Source organism: Glycine max, chromosome 6 (genome assembly GCF_000004515.6).
Source record: "Glycine max cultivar Williams 82 chromosome 6, Glycine_max_v4.0, whole genome shotgun sequence".
Taxonomy (NCBI): Eukaryota; Viridiplantae; Streptophyta; class Magnoliopsida; order Fabales; family Fabaceae; genus Glycine; species Glycine max.
In genome coordinates this window covers 30,144,246-30,163,498 of record NC_038242.2, presented here as the reverse complement: position 1 = coordinate 30,163,498, position 19,253 = coordinate 30,144,246, and the positions used below count along the sequence as shown (strand labels likewise).

At 33.9% G+C, this 19,253-nt stretch overlaps 1 protein-coding gene across 2 annotated transcripts; it reads left to right on the top strand.

Moving 5' to 3' along the window:
• Window positions 1-886: 886 nt before the first annotated feature.
• Window positions 887-6,415, top strand: LOC100814375 (methyl-CpG-binding domain-containing protein 11). 2 transcript variants are annotated; one of them, XM_041016051.1, is made up of 3 exons: window positions 887-1,082; window positions 1,197-1,292; window positions 5,287-6,415. In XM_041016051.1, the coding sequence occupies exons 2-3, from the start codon at window positions 1,206-1,208 to the stop codon at window positions 6,118-6,120; spliced, it is 921 nt and encodes a 306-aa protein (XP_040871985.1). In that variant the 5' UTR covers window positions 887-1,082; window positions 1,197-1,205; the 3' UTR covers window positions 6,121-6,415. The 2 variants fall into 2 exon arrangements, with proteins under 2 accessions (XP_040871985.1, XP_040871984.1); XM_041016050.1 differs by having other exon boundaries at window positions 887-1,084; window positions 1,201-1,292.
• Window positions 6,416-19,253: the final 12,838 nt, after the last annotated feature.

Genomic DNA, 19,253 nt, shown 5'->3' with positions numbered 1-19,253 from the left:
GCGCAGAGGTTTAGGGTGAAATGAGAGTCATAGAGGTTTGGCCACGAACAAAGATGTTTGGGCGTCAAAGTTGGAATGAAATGAGAGTTTAACCTTTAGGGTGAAGCACAACATCAACTTCTGAAAAATTGATGTTGATGCACTAATATCAACATCGATTCTAAACAAAAACGATGTTGACACGAGGCTCAACGTCAATTCTAAATAAAACCTATGTTGAGTTCAATTCTTAACATCGATTTTTGTCAAAATCGATGTTAATCTCATCCACTTATTTACAAAAATACCATCGTGGATTTGTTAACATCAATTTTCATATAAATCGATGTTAATTGAACGATGTAATATCTATGTTTTCTAGTAGTGTCATTATTATTTATATAAACATGTTTAAGCTTTGGACATTGAGATTTCCTGTTGTCATTATTGTTTAAGTAATCTGGCTCTAAGCATGATTAGGGACTTAATCTTTCTTGTCTCTTACCAAGGACTTCCTACCTCATAGAGGGTTGAATAAATATTTGACAATCCTAGCCTAATACCTTTATGGTAAACATGAATGTTAAAAATAATCTTGTAGCTTAAATTTTTTATTATAAATATAAATTACTTATCATAAAGTTTAATTACAATAAACTTTAATACTAAAAATGATTTAATTTATTATACATTTTAATTTTGTAAAGAATTATCCTATACTTTAAAAGAACTAGTATTAGAAATAGAGATATATTCAGAAAAAGGGAAAGGTGGCAGGATACAAGTTAAAAACTAGTAGTACTAGAAAAAAGAAAATAAAGAAATAATGAAGAAAAAATAAGAAGGGACAGGTGGCAGGAGGATAGAGCACCTTGACGCTTCTAAGTAAGTGCCTAACACACAAATCGAATCGACCTGAACTGCTTCTTTACATTTATTTTTCTTCTGGTGATTCCACAATGTGTCCTAACTCTCAATCCTCTTCCTCTTAATTATACTCTATTCATCTTTTTCCTCATAACCTCAAACACAAAACCCAAGCATTGCAATTCCCAATCTCACAGAAACACCAGAATTAATAAAACACATAACAAAAAAAAAAAGTTAGTTTTTTCTGTTCCTTTTAAAATTTCCCTCTCCGCGTTCCTGTTCTATCTTCTTTTTTCAATTTTTTTTATTTCAAAAAATAAGGGGAAATTTTTCTTGCTGAATTTCACAGGTGAAAAATGGCGAGCTCAGTGGAGAAGGAGGGTGGTGCGAGCGAGGAAACTTTCTCTTTGGAGCTTCCTGCTCCACCTGGTTGGAAGAAGAAGGTTTGGCACTGTTCTTCTGTCTCTCCTTTTCTGCATTTTTTTTTTTGCACTGTGTTTGACTATTTCGTTTTGTTGAAATTCGCTGCTAAGTGCTAAGTTACCGTAATTCGTTGGTTTTGTTGTGTCACCTTCTTGCTTTGGCGTCGATGTGGGCCTTCTTTTTTCCCGCGATATTCGGCCTCTACCGCGTGTTACCGAGCCTCGGAGACGATACATGAATTAGGGCTTTTTTTGGATTTCTCTAGTTTGTGTCGAATTCTGTCATGTTGAATGCGTGTGCTTCAAAATTCGCAGGAAATGCATCTAGAAAAAGTAAATACCCGACGAGTGTCGAGTGTCTGTTAGGGTTTTGCGGTCGTGCCCAATATTTTTCTATATCAAGAAATGCGTTTTGATTGATTTTATTGGTCTTATGTAAATATACCCGTAGACACGTTTATCACCTTTAACCAACAACCGTTGATACAAGTGGTAATGACTTGTGTCCCTTAAACCTAGTAGTTCAGGGTTCAAATCCTGAATGGTCCTTGGATATAAAATAAATTGTGTTGGGAGGAGAATATTCCCTTTGTATGCTCAAGGTCCATGACGAAGATTAGTCACCGTACTTTGTACCAATACCATGATCAATAAAAAAAAAACGGTTATCACCTTTATATTCCAAGATAGGGCTGCTTTCCCTTCACACTGCTTGACTTTTAATTAGGACTACTCAATTTTTCAGGCCATGTAGGACTGATGTGCTTTATATTGAAATTTTACATCAATATATTTTGGCTTACTTTAGTGTTGTATTTTTTTTAATCCAGTAATAAGGTGTTATCACTGTATTCAGTGGATTGTTCTTGTTCTAGTGTATGTGTTAATTGCATTAAACTTGTTTGAGTATTGCTGCCTGGCACCTGCATATTAGCTGCCGTAGGTGTTATATAACAGGATAATGATTTTTATTTTCTAGCAGTATGGGTTTTGCTGTTTGTTTTAGCCTCCACAAACAATCATAGTGTGTATCAATTGCCAAATAAATTCCTTTTTCACAATGATAAATGAATGTGTTGAACATATTTTCAGAAAAACATAAAAGTGTTTAGGTTGAATTGCTGGAATAAAGTCATCATTTTATGTTTTCCTTGATGCTTTATGCAAATACATATTTTTGGGGGACTGTGGTTAGTTTTTCACAAGAGGAGAAAAGAAAAAAAGCTACAGAAATTTGGAAAATGTCTAGAATCATTGTGTTGGAGATCCAATGTAATTTTGCATTCTTTGAGTCTGGTTTTTAATCAGGGATGGATCAACACATAGGGTTAGGATCTGTTTACACCAGATGTAAAATAGTATACTTACACCAAATCTAAGTCACTCAATTTAAATAATCTAAAGGCTGAAATTGCTTCACTTAAAAAATAAAAAAAAAATGCTAATGAGCAAGTCAAGTGAGATGATTTTACCATTTATAATTAAATTAATTGATCAAAATCAATTAATGATAACATCGAATAATATTTTTCATCATATTTGTCTATCTTATCTTCGTCAAAATGAGATTTTGAATTCCATAAAAAAAAAAAAGATGACCGTGCATCTCTGGATGTCTTTCTTTGCTACAATAACAAAACCACTCCAACAGCAAACTCTTTTTCTTTTATGAAAATTGTGGCTAAAAGCCTTTAATTTCTAACCCTATGAAACATATAAGCCACAGAATACATATAAGCCATAGAATGCAGGTATAGAAAAAGACCAAAATACTTAGTAGCCTCCACATTTCAATAAAATTATAAGATCTGAAATTATATCAACAGCATTGAATTCATATAATTCCCCACCATGTTTGTGCAGCTAAACTTGTGATCTGTATTACAGAGTTGGGAACCAATACTTTTCATATACCGACACCCAATCTCAAAAATAGTGCCCTGTATATATAAGAATCTCAATTGACTGATAATAAACTAATTTCAATTCGCTAATAACAGTAATTGTCAAGAGTTTCAAAGTTTTTGTTATTGTAGCAAACAAAGACGTTCGGAGATGGTTAACTTTTTTTTTTTTGGGAATTCCAAGTCTCATTTTGATGAAGATAAGATTTGCAAATATCATGAGAAATATTATCTGATGTTATCATTAATTGATATTGATCAATTAGTTTAATTATAAATGATAAAATCATCTCACGTGACTTGTTAATTAGCTTTTTTCCAATTTTAAGTGAATTAATTTCAGTCTTTAGATTATTCAAATTGAGTAGCTGAGATTTGGTGTAAGTGTAATGTTTGACACCCGGTGTAAACAGATCGTAACCCATATATATATATATATATATATATATATATATATATATTATAATATGTTTAGTGGAAGTCACATTTACAGATTTACTATGAAAATGGTTTTTATTAGTTCTCATTAAGTTTTGTTAATCTTCATTAGCTCTCATTAACATATACAAACCACATAAAAGTAAAAGATCAATATGGGATGCAAGCCATTCAATCTTGTTAATGCAATAAAAAAGTGCAACAGTTCAAGTTATAAAAAAGATCAGAACACAGAAAACCATGTGTGTGTGTCTGCCGCCGATTGTGACAGAATGGGATCTCTGTGGGATCACAATCTTCCATGCTCAATTTTGGGATCAGGGATCCCCTGCGAGTAGAAACAGAAAAAATGGGTTAGGATTGCATAGTGGTCAATCGCACTGGTGGAGTGAAACCCCCCGTGGCAATTGAGGCACTCGTTTAGCAGAGAAGTTTATGGGTCCTAGGGTTTCAGGGGAATTATGCCCTATTTATGGTTTTTATACACTAACCCCATTAAACACTTACATATGCAATTTATTTATGGGACAATTTTTTGGATTTCAATTTTGAAAAATGAAATTTGTGGCAGTTATACACTAACCCTATTAAACACTTACATACCCCTGAAAAATTTATTTCAATCTTTGAACTGTGCAAAATTAGAGGGAATATGTGTGTATGTTACTATGTTTTATAAACATACAGAAGATCAATGTATTTATTTTCTTTGACAAATTTTGGGACCACTTGCTGCTTGACATTATATTTTTTATTATTTATTAATTACTGCAATTCAAGATTAGGAAATAGTTTGTAACTTCATATGCAGTCCATATGTGCATTTTTTTTATTTGTTTCTTGGTCATGGTACAAGCCTTGGATATTTTTAAATCTTGATCTTTTCCATGCTGTTATGCACTATTACACTGAGCTAGGGACAGAAGAGGGATTTGGGTTGTAGAACCTTGCATACATGACAATGAGGGTTGGAAGGGGAAAGGGTTAGAAGCAAATGATAAAAGGAAGGGAAGGTAGGAGAGAGGACATCCAATCTTTGAGTTTTGGGGCCTTTGGGCTGGTGGCAGGTTTTTGCATACCCATAAATTTTTGCAGTGTTCTATCTTTTGTTTTCTTGTTTTTTTTTTTTTTTGGGTGGTTTCTGATATTTGTAATTGGGATTTATCCCTACATATTGGTAGTAAAATATTTAGCTCCTATCATGCACAATTTCATGGACTTTCACCTTTCCCAAGTATTACCTGAATGAAAGATGACAGAGGGAAAGAATACCTTTCTGGGTTGACAGGGTTAATTTAGTTCCATGCTTGTCATTTCCTTGAGTTTAATAATAAAAACTGCTAGTTTATTAGAGCCAATGATGCTTGACTCTGCACCAGTTCAGAGTTCACATGGAAGAATGACTCTGCTCCCAAGAAAACAATAATTTTCTCAATAGATTTGCTCTTTATATCTTTGATGTTACTGTAACTTTCTATTTGCAAGAGTGTCATACTAAGGGCTGTAAGTGTAATTGTGATGTGAAATTAGTGAATAGAGCTTTATTTTTAACGTTAGGGTCTACTATAAGAAGTCAATAACAACCAAAATCTTGTATGTGTTATGATTGTTCTTTTGTTGCTTGCTTTTTCCTGTAAGATGATTCACAAATCATATACTGTATTTCGTTGCAGTTCATCCCAAAGAAAGCTGGTACCCCAAAGAAAAACGAGATTGTGTTCACTTCACCAACAGGAGAGGAAATCAATAGCAGGAAGCAGCTGGAAAAATATTTGAAAGCACACCCTGGTGGTCCAGCTGTATCAGAATTTGACTGGGGCACTGGTGAGACCCCAAGAAGATCTACAAGAATCAGCGAGAAGGCCAAGGTAGCTCCTCCAGCAGAGAGCGAGCCCCCAAAGAAGCGTACTAAAAGATCGTCAGCTTCACAAAAGGAAACTTCCCTGGAAGAAAAAGAAGAGGAGACAAAGGAAGCGGAAATGCAAGAAGCTGATGACACCACTAAGGATGATAATGTTATAGAGAAGGAAAAGGATTTTGTAAAGGAAAATCAAGATGACAAGAGTGTGGAAAATACAGATGTAAACAAATCCGCTCATTCTGGAGAAGCTAAACCGGTAGAAAATGTTGAGGTGCTTATTGAAGAGGAAAAATCCAATGCTGCTGATGGAGAACTACCTGCATTGAAAGATAAAGTTGATGACAAAAGAACTGAGGGCTCTGAAGATTTTCTGAGAAAGGATGAAGAAAAGATTGAGCACCCACAGGAAGAGACAAAAGAATATCGTGGATTTGGGGAGCAAGAGAAATTGGAAACATGCCTTACTGCAGACAAAAGGGTTGAAGTGGAAGGAGTGAATAAAGAGGAACACGTCAAAAGTACTTGTGAATTTGACGTGGAGGAAATAGAAGGAACAAAAGTCAATAGTGAAGAACATCACAAGCTTGATGAGATAAACAAGAAGGCTGAAGCAGAGTTGACTGTGAATGGTAATCATGGGAGCTGAACTGGTGAGGTCAAAAGCCTGGAGCAGGGAATAGATGAATAAGCTCTCAGCATCTCTGCTCTCATTCTGACCCCTTAAAGATCTGTTTGAAAATGACTGTAGTTTTTGTTAATGTTATTTATCTGATTGTTTATTAAAATAACAATATACAATTATAGAGCATAGCCCTATCATGTACCATCCTTGGGTGTATTGGACAGACGTGTAGCTTCTAGTTGCTATTGTAACATTATGTTGTAAGACATGTGATATAGACCTGTAATCATATATATAAGGAAGTGATCCTATATTATCATAGGTGGTGTTAAGTAATTTGGTCCTGCCGAAGAACGGTGCATATGCAAGTACCATCTTTTTCATGGATTTGGATTATCTCACTTTTTGAAATCAAGTGATAGTGATTAATCATGAAATACAGAAACATCTATATGCATGTTCGCTTGCTTGATTTGTAAGCGTGTTACTCCAATTTTTTCACGGTCAAATCTAAATTTACGTAGAAGCTACTAGAAACTGCTTCCATTTTAGTGAAAAAATACTCCACAAAATTCAAACCAAAAATGCTATATAACTCTGAAGTTATCTTTCTCACACAGTCATGTGTCTGCCGTTAGAAGTATTTACAAGTGTTCTTATGATCAAGTGACTTACTTTGAGGTCATTCTTCTCCAAGATAGAAGGTGATTTTGATATCCAAGGGTAGAGATGAATTGTATCTTTTCCAGCAAGCTTTTCAACGACACAAATGATAAGGTGAACGGATGAGTTTGTAGGATTTTCATCATAAAACTCAATACTAGACTTGAACACTTTTTAAGTGTTATAAGAATTGAATCTAACACTCCTCTAACTTAATATAAAACACCAATAACAATAATAATATGAACAATAACCTCAACTATATCTAAGATATCTCATATCAATCAATTTAATATAATAAAATAGCATGGTTCTAAGAAGGCCACATGATTTATTTCGGTTGGATCAAGAGATTGAATAGATTTTTTCAAAATCTTTACCAATTTGTTCTTAATACAGATTAAAAACAACCCCTTTAAATCAATCAAAGTTTCTTCAAAAGATTATTATAAACTAGAAACTTCTATGATTATAATGTGTATAAAAACAAAATCTTTTATGGTGGCCCTTGAGATCAATTCTAATACAAAGATGAATACAAGACTCAGCGTTAAGAGAATAAGAGAATTACACATGAGTTTATACTGGTTCAATCTAATCCGGACTTGCATCTAATTGTTCTAAGTCCTCTTAGAACTTCCACTATATAGAGAAACAAATACAAATACTATGCACACATAATTCTCTAATAGAAATCAAATCTTTCTCTTGAACCCTGTAAGAAAAGACTTAGAATTGAAACTTTATCAATTCTTTGACCCTCTTGGTAACTCTAACCAAGAAACACAATCTAAAAGAATGAAAAATAAATGATTGAATACACTTGAAATGTGTAGATCTTCAATCTTCAAGTTTTCTTCACAAGATGATCAATTCATGATTGTAGAATGAATGATTTTTTGATCAACTTCAATCTTCAGACTAAATGCAATGCAATTCTTTTAGAAGACACACAAAGATATTTATAAATTGACAGTTTAAAATATATCTAATTAATTATAAAATCGGGTAATCGATTAATTCGTCAAAATCCCATTTGATCTGCATTTCCAAAAACTAGTTAATCGATTATCAAATGGGGTAATCAATTAATTCATTTTAGTTTGAGTATTTGTTTCTTTTGTGGTGTTTGGGTAATCGATTATCATGTGTGGTAATTGTTAGTCGATGAAAACGACTAACTTTTGTGTATAAAACTTGTATAAATTGTATCAAACTCTCCTAATTTATGGTTATTTTGTAGTGTTATGAGTATTTTCTGTTAAGTATAGGTAATAAATACTTAGTACTTCCATTTTTTGTGTTTAATAATCATTTTCTCTCAATTTCAGGTTAATTAGACAAGCTTTGAAAAGTGCTATTTTTCACCTTCTCGCTAAGCCAACCCGCTGGCTTAGCGAGCGTCCGCTAAGCGCAACACTCTTGGGTAAGCACGAGGAAGACTCTGGAAGAAGATGAGCTGTACAGGTTCGCTAAGCGCACCGCTTCATCTCACTAAGCGCACCGCTTCAGTTCATCCGCTAAGCGAGAAAGGCACGCGCTAAGTCGAAATTCACTAATGTGCGCTAAGCGGTCCATAAATGCGCTAAGTGCACGAGCACGAACAAGGCCACCTATTTAAGCCTGAAATCAGATTTTAGAAGGGAGTTTGGACTAAGATTCAGAGCTTTGCATGTCTAGGGTTTCTAGAGAGAGAAAGGTCCAAGTTCCAGAGAGTTTTGAGAGATTTTGCTGTGAAAAGATCTCAAAGACCAGAGCTTGAAGCAGGAGCCGGTTTGAAAGCTTAAGATGAGTTTGTGAGTGATTGTGAGATCCTAGAGGTGAAGGAGACATCCTCACCACTTGTATTTTTGCAATCTTTCATCTTGTTCTTCTCTTTGTTGTAAAGAAGGCTTCCTGGTTATGGAAAGCTAAATCCTCTGTTGGATCTTCCCTGTAGGTACCTGATGTAAATATATTTTTGTTTATTTAATGATGTTTTGTGTGTTCTCTGTGCTATCTGCTTTTTACTCCTGTATGCCTTTACCTTGATCACGTAGATGCATGCTTTGTTAGGGTCATTCAACAATGGAAACTGGTCTGACTCTAAAGTCCTTGATAGTACAGGGCTAAGTTGTCGTACTATCACGAGGAATCGGGGTGCGATAATTTAGTTGTGTATGTGTGTCTTAATGCAGTCCTGGTTGAGTTTAGTCTTACAAGAAGAATCTGCGGATGATGCTTGATCAGGATTAGGCTAAACTATCATGAGGAATCGGGGTTTAGTATCTCAGGAGACACCATAAGAGCACATGAACATTGTTAGATAGAGAATATCTTTTTAGCATCAAGCACCTATTAGGAAGGCCAACGTGTTCTCTACTTTTTTTTACACATTATTTCTCTCTCGTGATTTTCTTTCTTTTTGCACAGATAGTTTATACACCTGTTCATATTTACACTTACCTTTACACACCAGACACCTATTTGCTGAAATAGCCTACCAAATAACACAAGTCCCCCGAGTGTTCAATACTCGGTTCTTACCGTTTTATACTACTTGTGCGATCCGATGCACTTGCCGGAAGCCGAACAGTAATCAATTATAGAATCAAACAAAAAGCTTCTCTTTGTTTCCAAGTGTTGGGAAATTGATTATCAAATGGAGTAATAGGTTATCCTAAGCTTCAAATCATTTCTTCTTCTGAAACTGACTTAAGCACTCGATTACCAGGTTAGGCAATAGATTAATTCAATGCTTCTAGCCAAATTTCAAGTATAAGTAAGTTCTTAAGAAACTTAGAAAATAAGAATACTTCATTCACTTCATATTTGATCTATGACTAAGAATGAAACAAACTTATACTATATCATACACATTCCTAATCTAAAACATTCAATACAAATGCATCATTAATCAAACATGGTAGGCATTGCAAAATTATCAAACCAAAACTAAGGGATTCAAGCTTTGGTCTAACAATTGTTAATACACAGAATTTGGGGTGTTATGCTAGCTTTTGGTCATATTTATTCCACATGATTTTGAATTTCAAATCATAGGAAGTCTTCTAGTGATTATTTTTGTAACATGTCTTCTATAGATGCATTGTTACTATAATGCAATGTGTTACAATCTCCCTTCTACTTGGTTGCTGATTCTTTGACTAGGATAGTTGTCTCATTTAGTTGCTTTGATTGAAAATAATCAAAGATAATAAAGGAACTCACAGCTTCAGAATCAATGTTGTCTAATTATTGATGCATGTCTTGACTGGTGTGCTTCTGGATTGGTGAGACATGTCTATCATCACTACCAACTTGCCATGTAACTTTAAATGATCCTCAAGTCATGTATAGCTTTTGATATCTACCCCTTGACTTAAGCTACCCCAACATAGCTATGATCATAAGTAGTTTTAAATATCTGAACTTTCATCAGGAAAACATGACTTTCTTTTTAGCTTCTGAATAGCTCTCCTTTTAATAGTCATGCTTCTAATTGCATAATCTATTTCATGAAAGGTTTCCACTACAGGCATATGCTTTACACCTATACGATGCTTTTGAATTTGTCTTGTCTTAATTAAGAACATTTAGAGCAACCATTAGTATCTAAGTTTAGTCCTTGTAGTTTTACTTCATAGTGGTTTGCCATCATTAAAACATTAGCTTCTAGAGAGTTTTGTCTCAACAATAACTCCCTTGTGAGTTAGTGATTGAAGGGTAAAGCAATTGAGGGGTAAAAGTATACCATTAATGAAAGTGATTTTGGTTGATTCAAGTTTGAATCAAACACACTAAATACATAACCCAAATTGTTTGGGTCAATTTCGGTTTGTGGGTGACCCTTACCTACACTATATTTATTGAAAAAAAGTATATATTTAGTGATTTAGTGCATATATTTCATGCATGAAAAATGAATGTCGTAAAGTTATCTCTAAAGAGAATGCTTCATTTTTCTCATAAATTTTCAAGGTACTTTGTTAATTAAAAATGATTTATTACGACTAAAATAGAATTTTGCCAACAAAAGGAAAATAAGTTTGAAAAGGGTACTTGGAATGCAAATTTAGTTTTGGAAAAATATGTTTTGTTACTATGACATTGTAAATAGTCTCTGTAAATCCCCACAAACTTTTAAAGTGTTTTCCTATTTTAGTATAATCTTAGACTCTTATTTTTCTAAAATATGCCAACTATGGTTTTTAAATTAAACAATTCCTTTGGAAAGTGAAACTGAGTGACGTGAATTTGTGTTACACTATATGTATGTTGAAGGGTGTCACTATAAATTTTTACAAGCTTCTGAGATGTTTTTGGATTGTACATTTCAATACTTGGTAAAATGTGATAATGGGCTTTAATAAATCATTTGGGAGTGATATTTAATTATTGTAAATTATTGGCCGAGTGGTTCTACCTAGAGGGAGATCCCAATAATTCTAGTGATGATTTGTGGAATTAACTTGCTGTATGATGCCATTCAATTGTGAACATGAGTTGATAATTGTGAAATTGGGTCCAGAGGGATTGACCCTGATGTAAGCTCCATTGGAGCTTGTAGGCCTAAGATCTTCCTCATCAATGGATTCCTTTGCTTCTTGGAAGATGAATGGCAGCGGAATGGAGAAGGAAGAGAGAGAGGAGATGCCACTTTAAGGAGAAGATGAGTCTAGAAGAAGCTCACCACCATAGGAGGCCTTGGATAAGAGCTTGGAGGAAGAAGGAGATGAATGAAGGGAGAGGAAGAGAAGAGCACGGAATTTTGTGCTCTAAAAGAGCTTTGAAATCTGAAGTTTAATTTTCAAATGATCAAAGTTGAAAAAATGCACACACATGACCTCTATTTATAGCCTAAGTGTCACACAAAATTGGAGGAAAATTTGAATTTACTTGAATTTGAAATTGAATTTGTGGAGCCAAAATTTCACTAATTATGATTAGTGAATTTTAGCTATAGTTCAGCCCACTAATCCAAGATCAAGTCCAAGATTCTCCACTATGTGTGCTTAGGTGTCATGAGGCATGTAAAGCATGAAGGACATGCACAAAGTGTGACTATATGATGTGACAATGGGGTGTAGCAAGCAAATTCTCACCTCCCCCTCTAAAATATAATTGAATTGGGCTTCTCCCAATTCAATTAAATTTATTTACCAACACACACATCAAATATTCACTCAATGCATGGGAAATTGCAAAACTACCCCTAATACAAAAACTAGTCTAGGTGTGCTAAAATACAAGGGCTAAAAAATTCTACATTTCAAGGGTACCCTACCTACATTATGGAGCCCTAAATACAAGGCCCAAAAATAATGAAACCTTAATCTAATATTTACAAAGATAAGTGGGCTCGTGCTTAGCCCATGGGCCCGAAATCTACCCTAAGGCTCATGAGAACCCTAGGGCCTTCTCTTGCATCTCTGGCCCAATCTACTTGGAGTCTTCTATCCAATGCCCTTGCGGGGTAGGATTGCATCATTCCCTCCCCCTTGAAAAGAATTTGACCTCAAATCCCGAGGTTCTTGAAACTCTGGGTTTTTTTCCTCAACACTTGTAAAAAAAACAAAAACATACATATTAGTGGTGTTTGGGAAGTTGAAGTAAGGTAAGGTCTGAAAACCCATTTTCAGGGCATCTTTCCATGAAGGAACATGGTTCCTCACGAACTCAATGAGTGGTGCTTCAAGTATAGAAAAATATGGGACAAACCTTTTGTAAAAGTTTATTAAGTCATGGAAGCCCCAAATTTTCCTTATACTTGGTAGAGTAGGCCACTCAGGAATGACCTTTATTCTCTTATAGTTCATGGGAACCCCTTGATCACTATTTAAAAAATTAAGAAAAGTAATGCAATAAAACATACCTTTATTCCTACCAAAAAGTATAACAAACCTAAGGAGTCCCATATGAGTACCTAAGTTTGTATTGAAACTAAAAATAAGAACAAACCTACCTAATGAGTCCCTATGTACACAAATCATGAAGATGTTGGGTGCACGAGTGATTTTTCAAAAGAGGGTTGCACCACTCAAAACATTCATCATACCACCTATTTTAGGGATTTGGTGCGTAATAATACCTATTTTGGGCACCAGCAAAGCACAAGGATTTAAGCTCTTGTGAACCAAAACCTCATCCAACAACTCCTTTACTTGAGGAATAAACTCAAGCCCAAGAGGTGTGGCAATGCTAACAAGTGTCTTTTTACATAGGAGAAAATGTGGAGGTTGTCTAAGAGGGGAAATTTCTTTAATATTTGTCTTTATTTAAAAATGTCTTTCCTTCTTAGCTAACCTCTTGGAGGAGACACTTACCTCCTTACACTCCTCCTTAACCATTAAAGGTTGTCCTTCTTCTTGGGGGTAGATCTCTTCACTAGATTCTTCCCCTTTTTTCTTATTCACTTTTACTAGAGGAAGGTGAAGTAGTAGCCTCATCTTGGCTACTATAAATGTCTTGGCCCCTCATAATCATGGTTTTCTTGGTGGGGCATTGAGAAGTAATGTGTCCTCTTCCTAGACATTTAAAGCACTTCATGGAGCTAGTCTTATCTTGCATACTATCCTTAAGGGGTTGCTTTTCTATTGTCTTCCCCTTATCATCTTTGGGCTTAGAAGGTGTCACCCCTAAGATGCCTTGACCTTGGTCTTTCTTTGGATAAGAGTGAGAGCCATAAGATTTGAAGTAGACTTCCTTTTAATTTGTTGCTCTACCCTTATTTCTCAATCTAAGTTAGCCTCTACATTGTCCTTTCCATGGAAGTATGGGAGGTTAATGTTAGCCTCTTGAGGCTTTCTTTCCTTTTCTCTCCTATGGGAGTGAGGTCTAAGATGTGACCTATTCCTTCCTTCATAATACTCATGAAGTTCTTCACTTAGGCTCTTGCAAGAGTTATGACTACTATATGAGGCATGTTTTTCTTTTCTTAACTCTTTTAGTATTTTCCTTCTTTCTTCTTCCCTTATTTTCTCTTTTTCATCTTGACTTATTTCTTCCACTCTTTTTTTTTCCTTTTTCTTTTCTCTCTTGTTTTTCTTTCCACAATTTAAGGGATCTCAACTCATCTAATATCTTATACAAGGGGTCCTTAGGAGTAGAACCCTCACCATTAACACTAGATGAAAAATGAAGACTCATGTTGGTTCCTAAGTTGTGGTTCTTTCTTGTTGGGGGTTTGAAAACAAAAGGTAAAAGAAACTATGGTTGAAACTAGCCAAAATAAACACTAAAAGAGGTGTGAAAGATAAGCTAAAAACTAATAAGTAAAAGACAAGTTATCTAGGCGGTTTGACAATGGAAGGTAAAGGAAATAAGCTATGAAAGTAATCAAGAAATGAAAACTAGGCGAATCCTAGGAGTGTTTGGATGACCACATTTAAGGTTCCCAACAAAACACTCACAATCCTAAGGGAAAATTGCCTAAAATTATTACACACAAATGGAAGTAGGGTGGCCTATTGGAGGCTCCCAACTTACTTCCAATGAAAGGCCTTTTTGTTACAAAATTTGAAAGCAATGAAAGTAAGTAAATTGACAATTAAAAAATTACAAAAAGGTCCTCAATTTTGGTGGTTGTTCTCTATTTGGTGATTCACTCAATTTGGAGTGCTTCTTAGTCCAATAGCTCTTAAGGTGGTTTTCCCCTTGCTTCTTGACTCAAATTCTTCAAGGGATGACACCAATCCTCCTTTCCAATTCCCTATATGGCAACTCACAAACAAGGAAACAAAGAGACAAGCAATAACCAAAGACCAAAAAGATGAAATGAAAGCTAAACCAATAGAGTTTTAACAAGACAAATTTTCAAGGATTATTCAACAATTAAAGTAATGAAAAGCACATAAAAGCAAACTAGGACTCAAAGAGAAACCTAGAATGAAAGCTAAACCTCTAGTCTTGGGACTTTTTTTTTTCACATTAATTTTCAATTGAAATTTCAGAACTAGGATTGGTATAAAATAGGCACCAATTATAGAACAAATTTTGAGTCAAAACAACAAGCACACTTCCCTTTCACTTTTTTTTTCCTGGACACTGATTTTTCTGCCAACTTGTGTGATTTTTCTTATTTTTTCCTTTAATCCAAATTACTTGGTTCTTTTTTCATAATTTTGGTCCAGATGTCTAGAAAATTCAGTACAAATTTCAGCTCAAAACACGTAGTGACCAATTCCCAGTAATTTATACAAGTTCATATGTTCAAGCTGCCAGCACCAGCACCAGCGATTTCAACCTAGAAATCAAGAGTAGTGTTTATGTTGCTTCAGGCTTGGATAGTTACAATTTGTGTTTGCTTATGCTCAATTATCTTGAATAACACAATTCAAGAGAGCTTAAGACTTATTTTGATTCACAAATCCAGCCACAACTCAACTTCATCATAGGCATCATGTAGGAAACTTAGAAAAAAAAAAAGAGTTCAACAACAAGACTACTTCTAGGAATTGATTTAGAACATGTTATGAACTAAATAACATGCATGAATTAGACTCAAAATTCAAAAGATAGGCTAAGAATGACAAGAATACATGAAAAAATATATCTAGAATTCAATAAACAAAATAAAAATTCAACACAAACTTAGAACATAATGTGACAATTACTATGACTAAACATGACTCTAAGACAACATGGATTAAGTGATTTACACTTAGATTTTTGTGTTTTTTTTTCTAATCAATATTTTGGAAGAAAATTTAGATCTAAAGGTTCAGCACAAGAATATTATGAATGAAAAATTATAGAACCTAAAATCAACACAAAAACATGATTCAAGAGTAGATCCACAAAATTTGAACCGTAGAAATGCAAGAACAAGTGTAGATCTAAGATTTAATCGGTTTATTTTTTTTTTGAATCTACTCTAAAAAGCACCAAACCACAAGACAATGGAGGATATACATGGAAAATAAGATGAATAACAAGGAATTAAAGAGAATTCTCCGAACAAAAAGATATAGGAAGCAAAAGAACATCACCTAGATGAAGATGCTCTTGATACCACATGGTGTAAGCTCCATTGGAGCATGTAGGCCTAGGATCTTCTTCAACATTGGATTCCTTTGCTTCTTGGAAGATGAATGGTAGCAGAATGAAGAAGGAAGAGAGAGAGAGGAGATGCCACTTCAAGGAGAAGATGAGTCTAGAAGAAGCTCACCACCATAGGAGGCCATGGATAAGAGCTTGGAGGAAGAAGGAGATGAATGAAGGGAGAGGAAGAGAAGAGCACGAAATTTTGTGCTCTAAAAGAGCTCTGAAATCTGAAGTTTAATTTTCAAATGATCAAATTTGAAAAAATGCACACACATAGCCTCTATTTATAGCTTAAGTGTCACACAAAATTGGAGGGAAATTTGAATTTCTATTCAAATTTTACTTGAATTTGAAATTGAATTTGTGGAGCCAAAATTTCACTAATTATGATTAGTGAATTTTAGCTATGGTTCAGCCCACTAATTCAAGATCAAGTCCAAGATTCTCCACTATGTGTGCTTAGGTGTCATGAGGCATGTAAAGCATGAAGGACATGCACAAAGTGTGACTATATGATGTGGCAATGAGGTGTAGCAAGCAAATTTTCACCTCCCCCTCTAAAATATAATCGGATTGGGCTTCTCCCAATTCAATTAAATTTATTTACCAACACACACATCAAATATTCACTCAACGCATGTGAAATTACAAAATTATCCTTAATACATAAACTAGTCTAGGTGCCCTAAAATACAAGGGCTGAAAAATTCTACATTTCAAGGGTACCCTACCTACATTATGGAGCCCTAAATACAAGACCCAAAAATAACGAAATCTTAATCTAATATTTACAAAGATAAGTGGACTCGTGCTTAGCCCATGGGCCCGAAATCTACCCTAAGGCTCGTGAGAACCTTAGGGCCTTTTCTTGCATCGCTGGCCTAATCTACTTTGAGTCTTCTATCCAATACCCTTGCGGGGTAGGATTGCATCAGACCCCCTCTTGGAAAAATTGTGTGATGAAAACTCAATTATGTGATGCAAATATATTGATGTTTTGTTGTTTATTTTGGTTTGATTATTATGGAATCCTTGGTGTAAGCTAAAGGAATTCAATGTGTTAGTGCATTTGGGTGACTAGAACTTGGTTCTAGTGCTTGATAAATGTTTGACTTAAATATGTTTTTCCTACCTATAAAATAAGTTATTTTTATTTTACTATCTAAACTTCAATTTTTTCGATTTTAGTACCTCACATTTTTTATGTTCGATTTTGGTACTACAACTATCCATTTAAGTCATAACATGACAAATAAAGTGTGTCGTTAAATGATGATGTGGTGTCCTTTAAGACTATCATGTGTAATTTTTTAATTGATTATTGTGGTTCATCTTTGGAGGTACTTAAATTGAACATAAAAAAATGTTGGGTACTAAAATTGAAAAAAAAAGTAGTTTAGTTAGTAAAATCAAAATGAACAATTTTACAGGTAGGAAAAACATGTTTAAGCAAATTTCAGAAGCAACCTTTACACATATGCATAAAAGATAAAAACATATTATACCTATGTTGAGTATGATAATATTTTTAGTAGCTTTTGAAGCAATAAATGACAATATTATTATATCTTTTTTACTAGAAAAATATTTTTATAGAAAGTACACCATCAAACAATAAAGATTGCTCTTAATAAAGCTTCTAAAAGATAAAAGGGTTAAATTAATTTTTTTGTTCTCTAATTTATTGTTTAGGTTCAATTTGGTCCTCTAGTTTGTTGGGTTCAATTTGGTCCTCTAATTTTTAAAATGATTCATTTTTTGGGAAATATGTATTTTGTGGTGGTTTTGAACGGGCACCAAGTGTGATTTTATACAATATAGACTGAAGGATCAAATTTAATCGATTTAAAAAAAATTAAAGGACTAAATTGAACCCAAAAAATTTAAAGAACAAACTTGAATCTAAAAAATAAATCAGAGGACTTAAAAACTAATTTAACCAAGATAAAACTTTGGTAAATCTTTAAAACTTTAGAAGCTGCATGTTCTTTTACAAAGAAAGTCATAGGCAATTAAATGTCACTATTTCTCCCCTTTCTAGTGACCTTTTATGATGCATTGTAGTAATAAGGTAATTGAATAAAATCCAAACTTTGATATTATCTACTTATATTAACCTTAAGTTAATGGTAAAACTACTTGAACTTATAAATTCCACATAGCTGCACACATTGGTCTCTCATGGGCCTAGGGGTATTTTTTTGTCAAGTTTTCTTTAACTAAGGATATAATTTTAATTTTACTTAAAATTTAATTTAAATTTTTTTATAAATTTAATAAAATAATCTCACCAAGTTATTGTACATAAAAATATAATTTATATAATGTTAAGTCAAAAGAAATTTGTCTTAAAGACGAATCTAGACTCCTAATTATTTTAATTAGATGCAAATAAATATCAATGGTAAAAGTTGTGTTTGATGTGCTATTAGATCATGATCTGTATCTTTGTGTCTATATTTGTAGATGATGCATCCATAAGACAATCTAGCATATCAATTAAGTAGTGCAATTAAGACCTTCATTTAACATTTTGTGTCTGAGATTCTTTCATGCAGAAAACATTCTCCTAGGATCTGTCAAATCCAATGAAGAATAAATGTAGTCCACAATTTGGAAGATATTGATCCTCATCAAAAGGTGTACTCTATTGTTGCAGACCTACTATGATGAAAAAAGTGACTTCCCTACTGAAGTACAAGACACGCTAGCCTATCAACATGAACTTTGCATGAAGAAGGGAAGTGCATTTAATTTAAATGCTCTAATGGGCTCAAGACTTTAGACGAAGATCAGATTGAAGAATCCAACAATTGTGAGACAACATACACTTGAAGATGAAGGCTATATATAGAAGAAGCTTTGAAGAAACAACATACAAATCATCTACATAAACATATTCTTTCATTCTTTCTTGTAAAGTCTTTTGTAAATCTTTGTATAGACACTAAGATCTCAGAACACTTTGTATACCTTGAGAGAAAAGACTAAAAGTTTTGAGTGTTTTATCCATCTATAAGATGATCCCAAGCATAGTCAGTGTGCAAACATCCAACAAATCTTGTTGATTTGTTTCGAGCTAGTAATGGCTTGGTAGGACAAAGAATATTGGGTTTAAGTCAAGCTTGGGGTAGAGCTTGCATATGTAAGAGCCAAAAGTGACAGTGAAAAACACTTGTAACTTTGATAGGTTAGTAGAAACTTGGTGGATTGACAAGAACTGGATGTAGTCTCGGGTTTGAGATGAACCAATATAATTTTCCATGTGCCTCTTCTTATTTCTTTAACTGAAAAAGGGTTTGAATTTATTGTTAGATCTTATATCTTGTTTTGATTCACAAAGAAAACTCTTTTCTCATTGTCTGATAGAGTTTGTGTCAAAACCTTCTTTATCTATTTTTAGGTTTATCTACATTAGACGATAAATGTTTTTTCATATTAAAAAAAGGTTTTGAATTTAAAACACCATT

What these genes read in the sequence shown, in the direction of transcription:
- LOC100814375 (XM_041016051.1), top strand. Translation starts at nt 1,206, where the DNA reads ATGGCGAGCTCAGTGGAGAAGGAGGGTGGTGCGAGCGAGGAAACTTTC. An exon ending in CACCTGGTTGGAAGAAGAAG is followed by an intron (nt 1,293 to 5,286) that starts GTTTGGCACTGT and finishes ATTTCGTTGCAG; the next exon opens with TTCATCCCAAAGAAAGCTGG.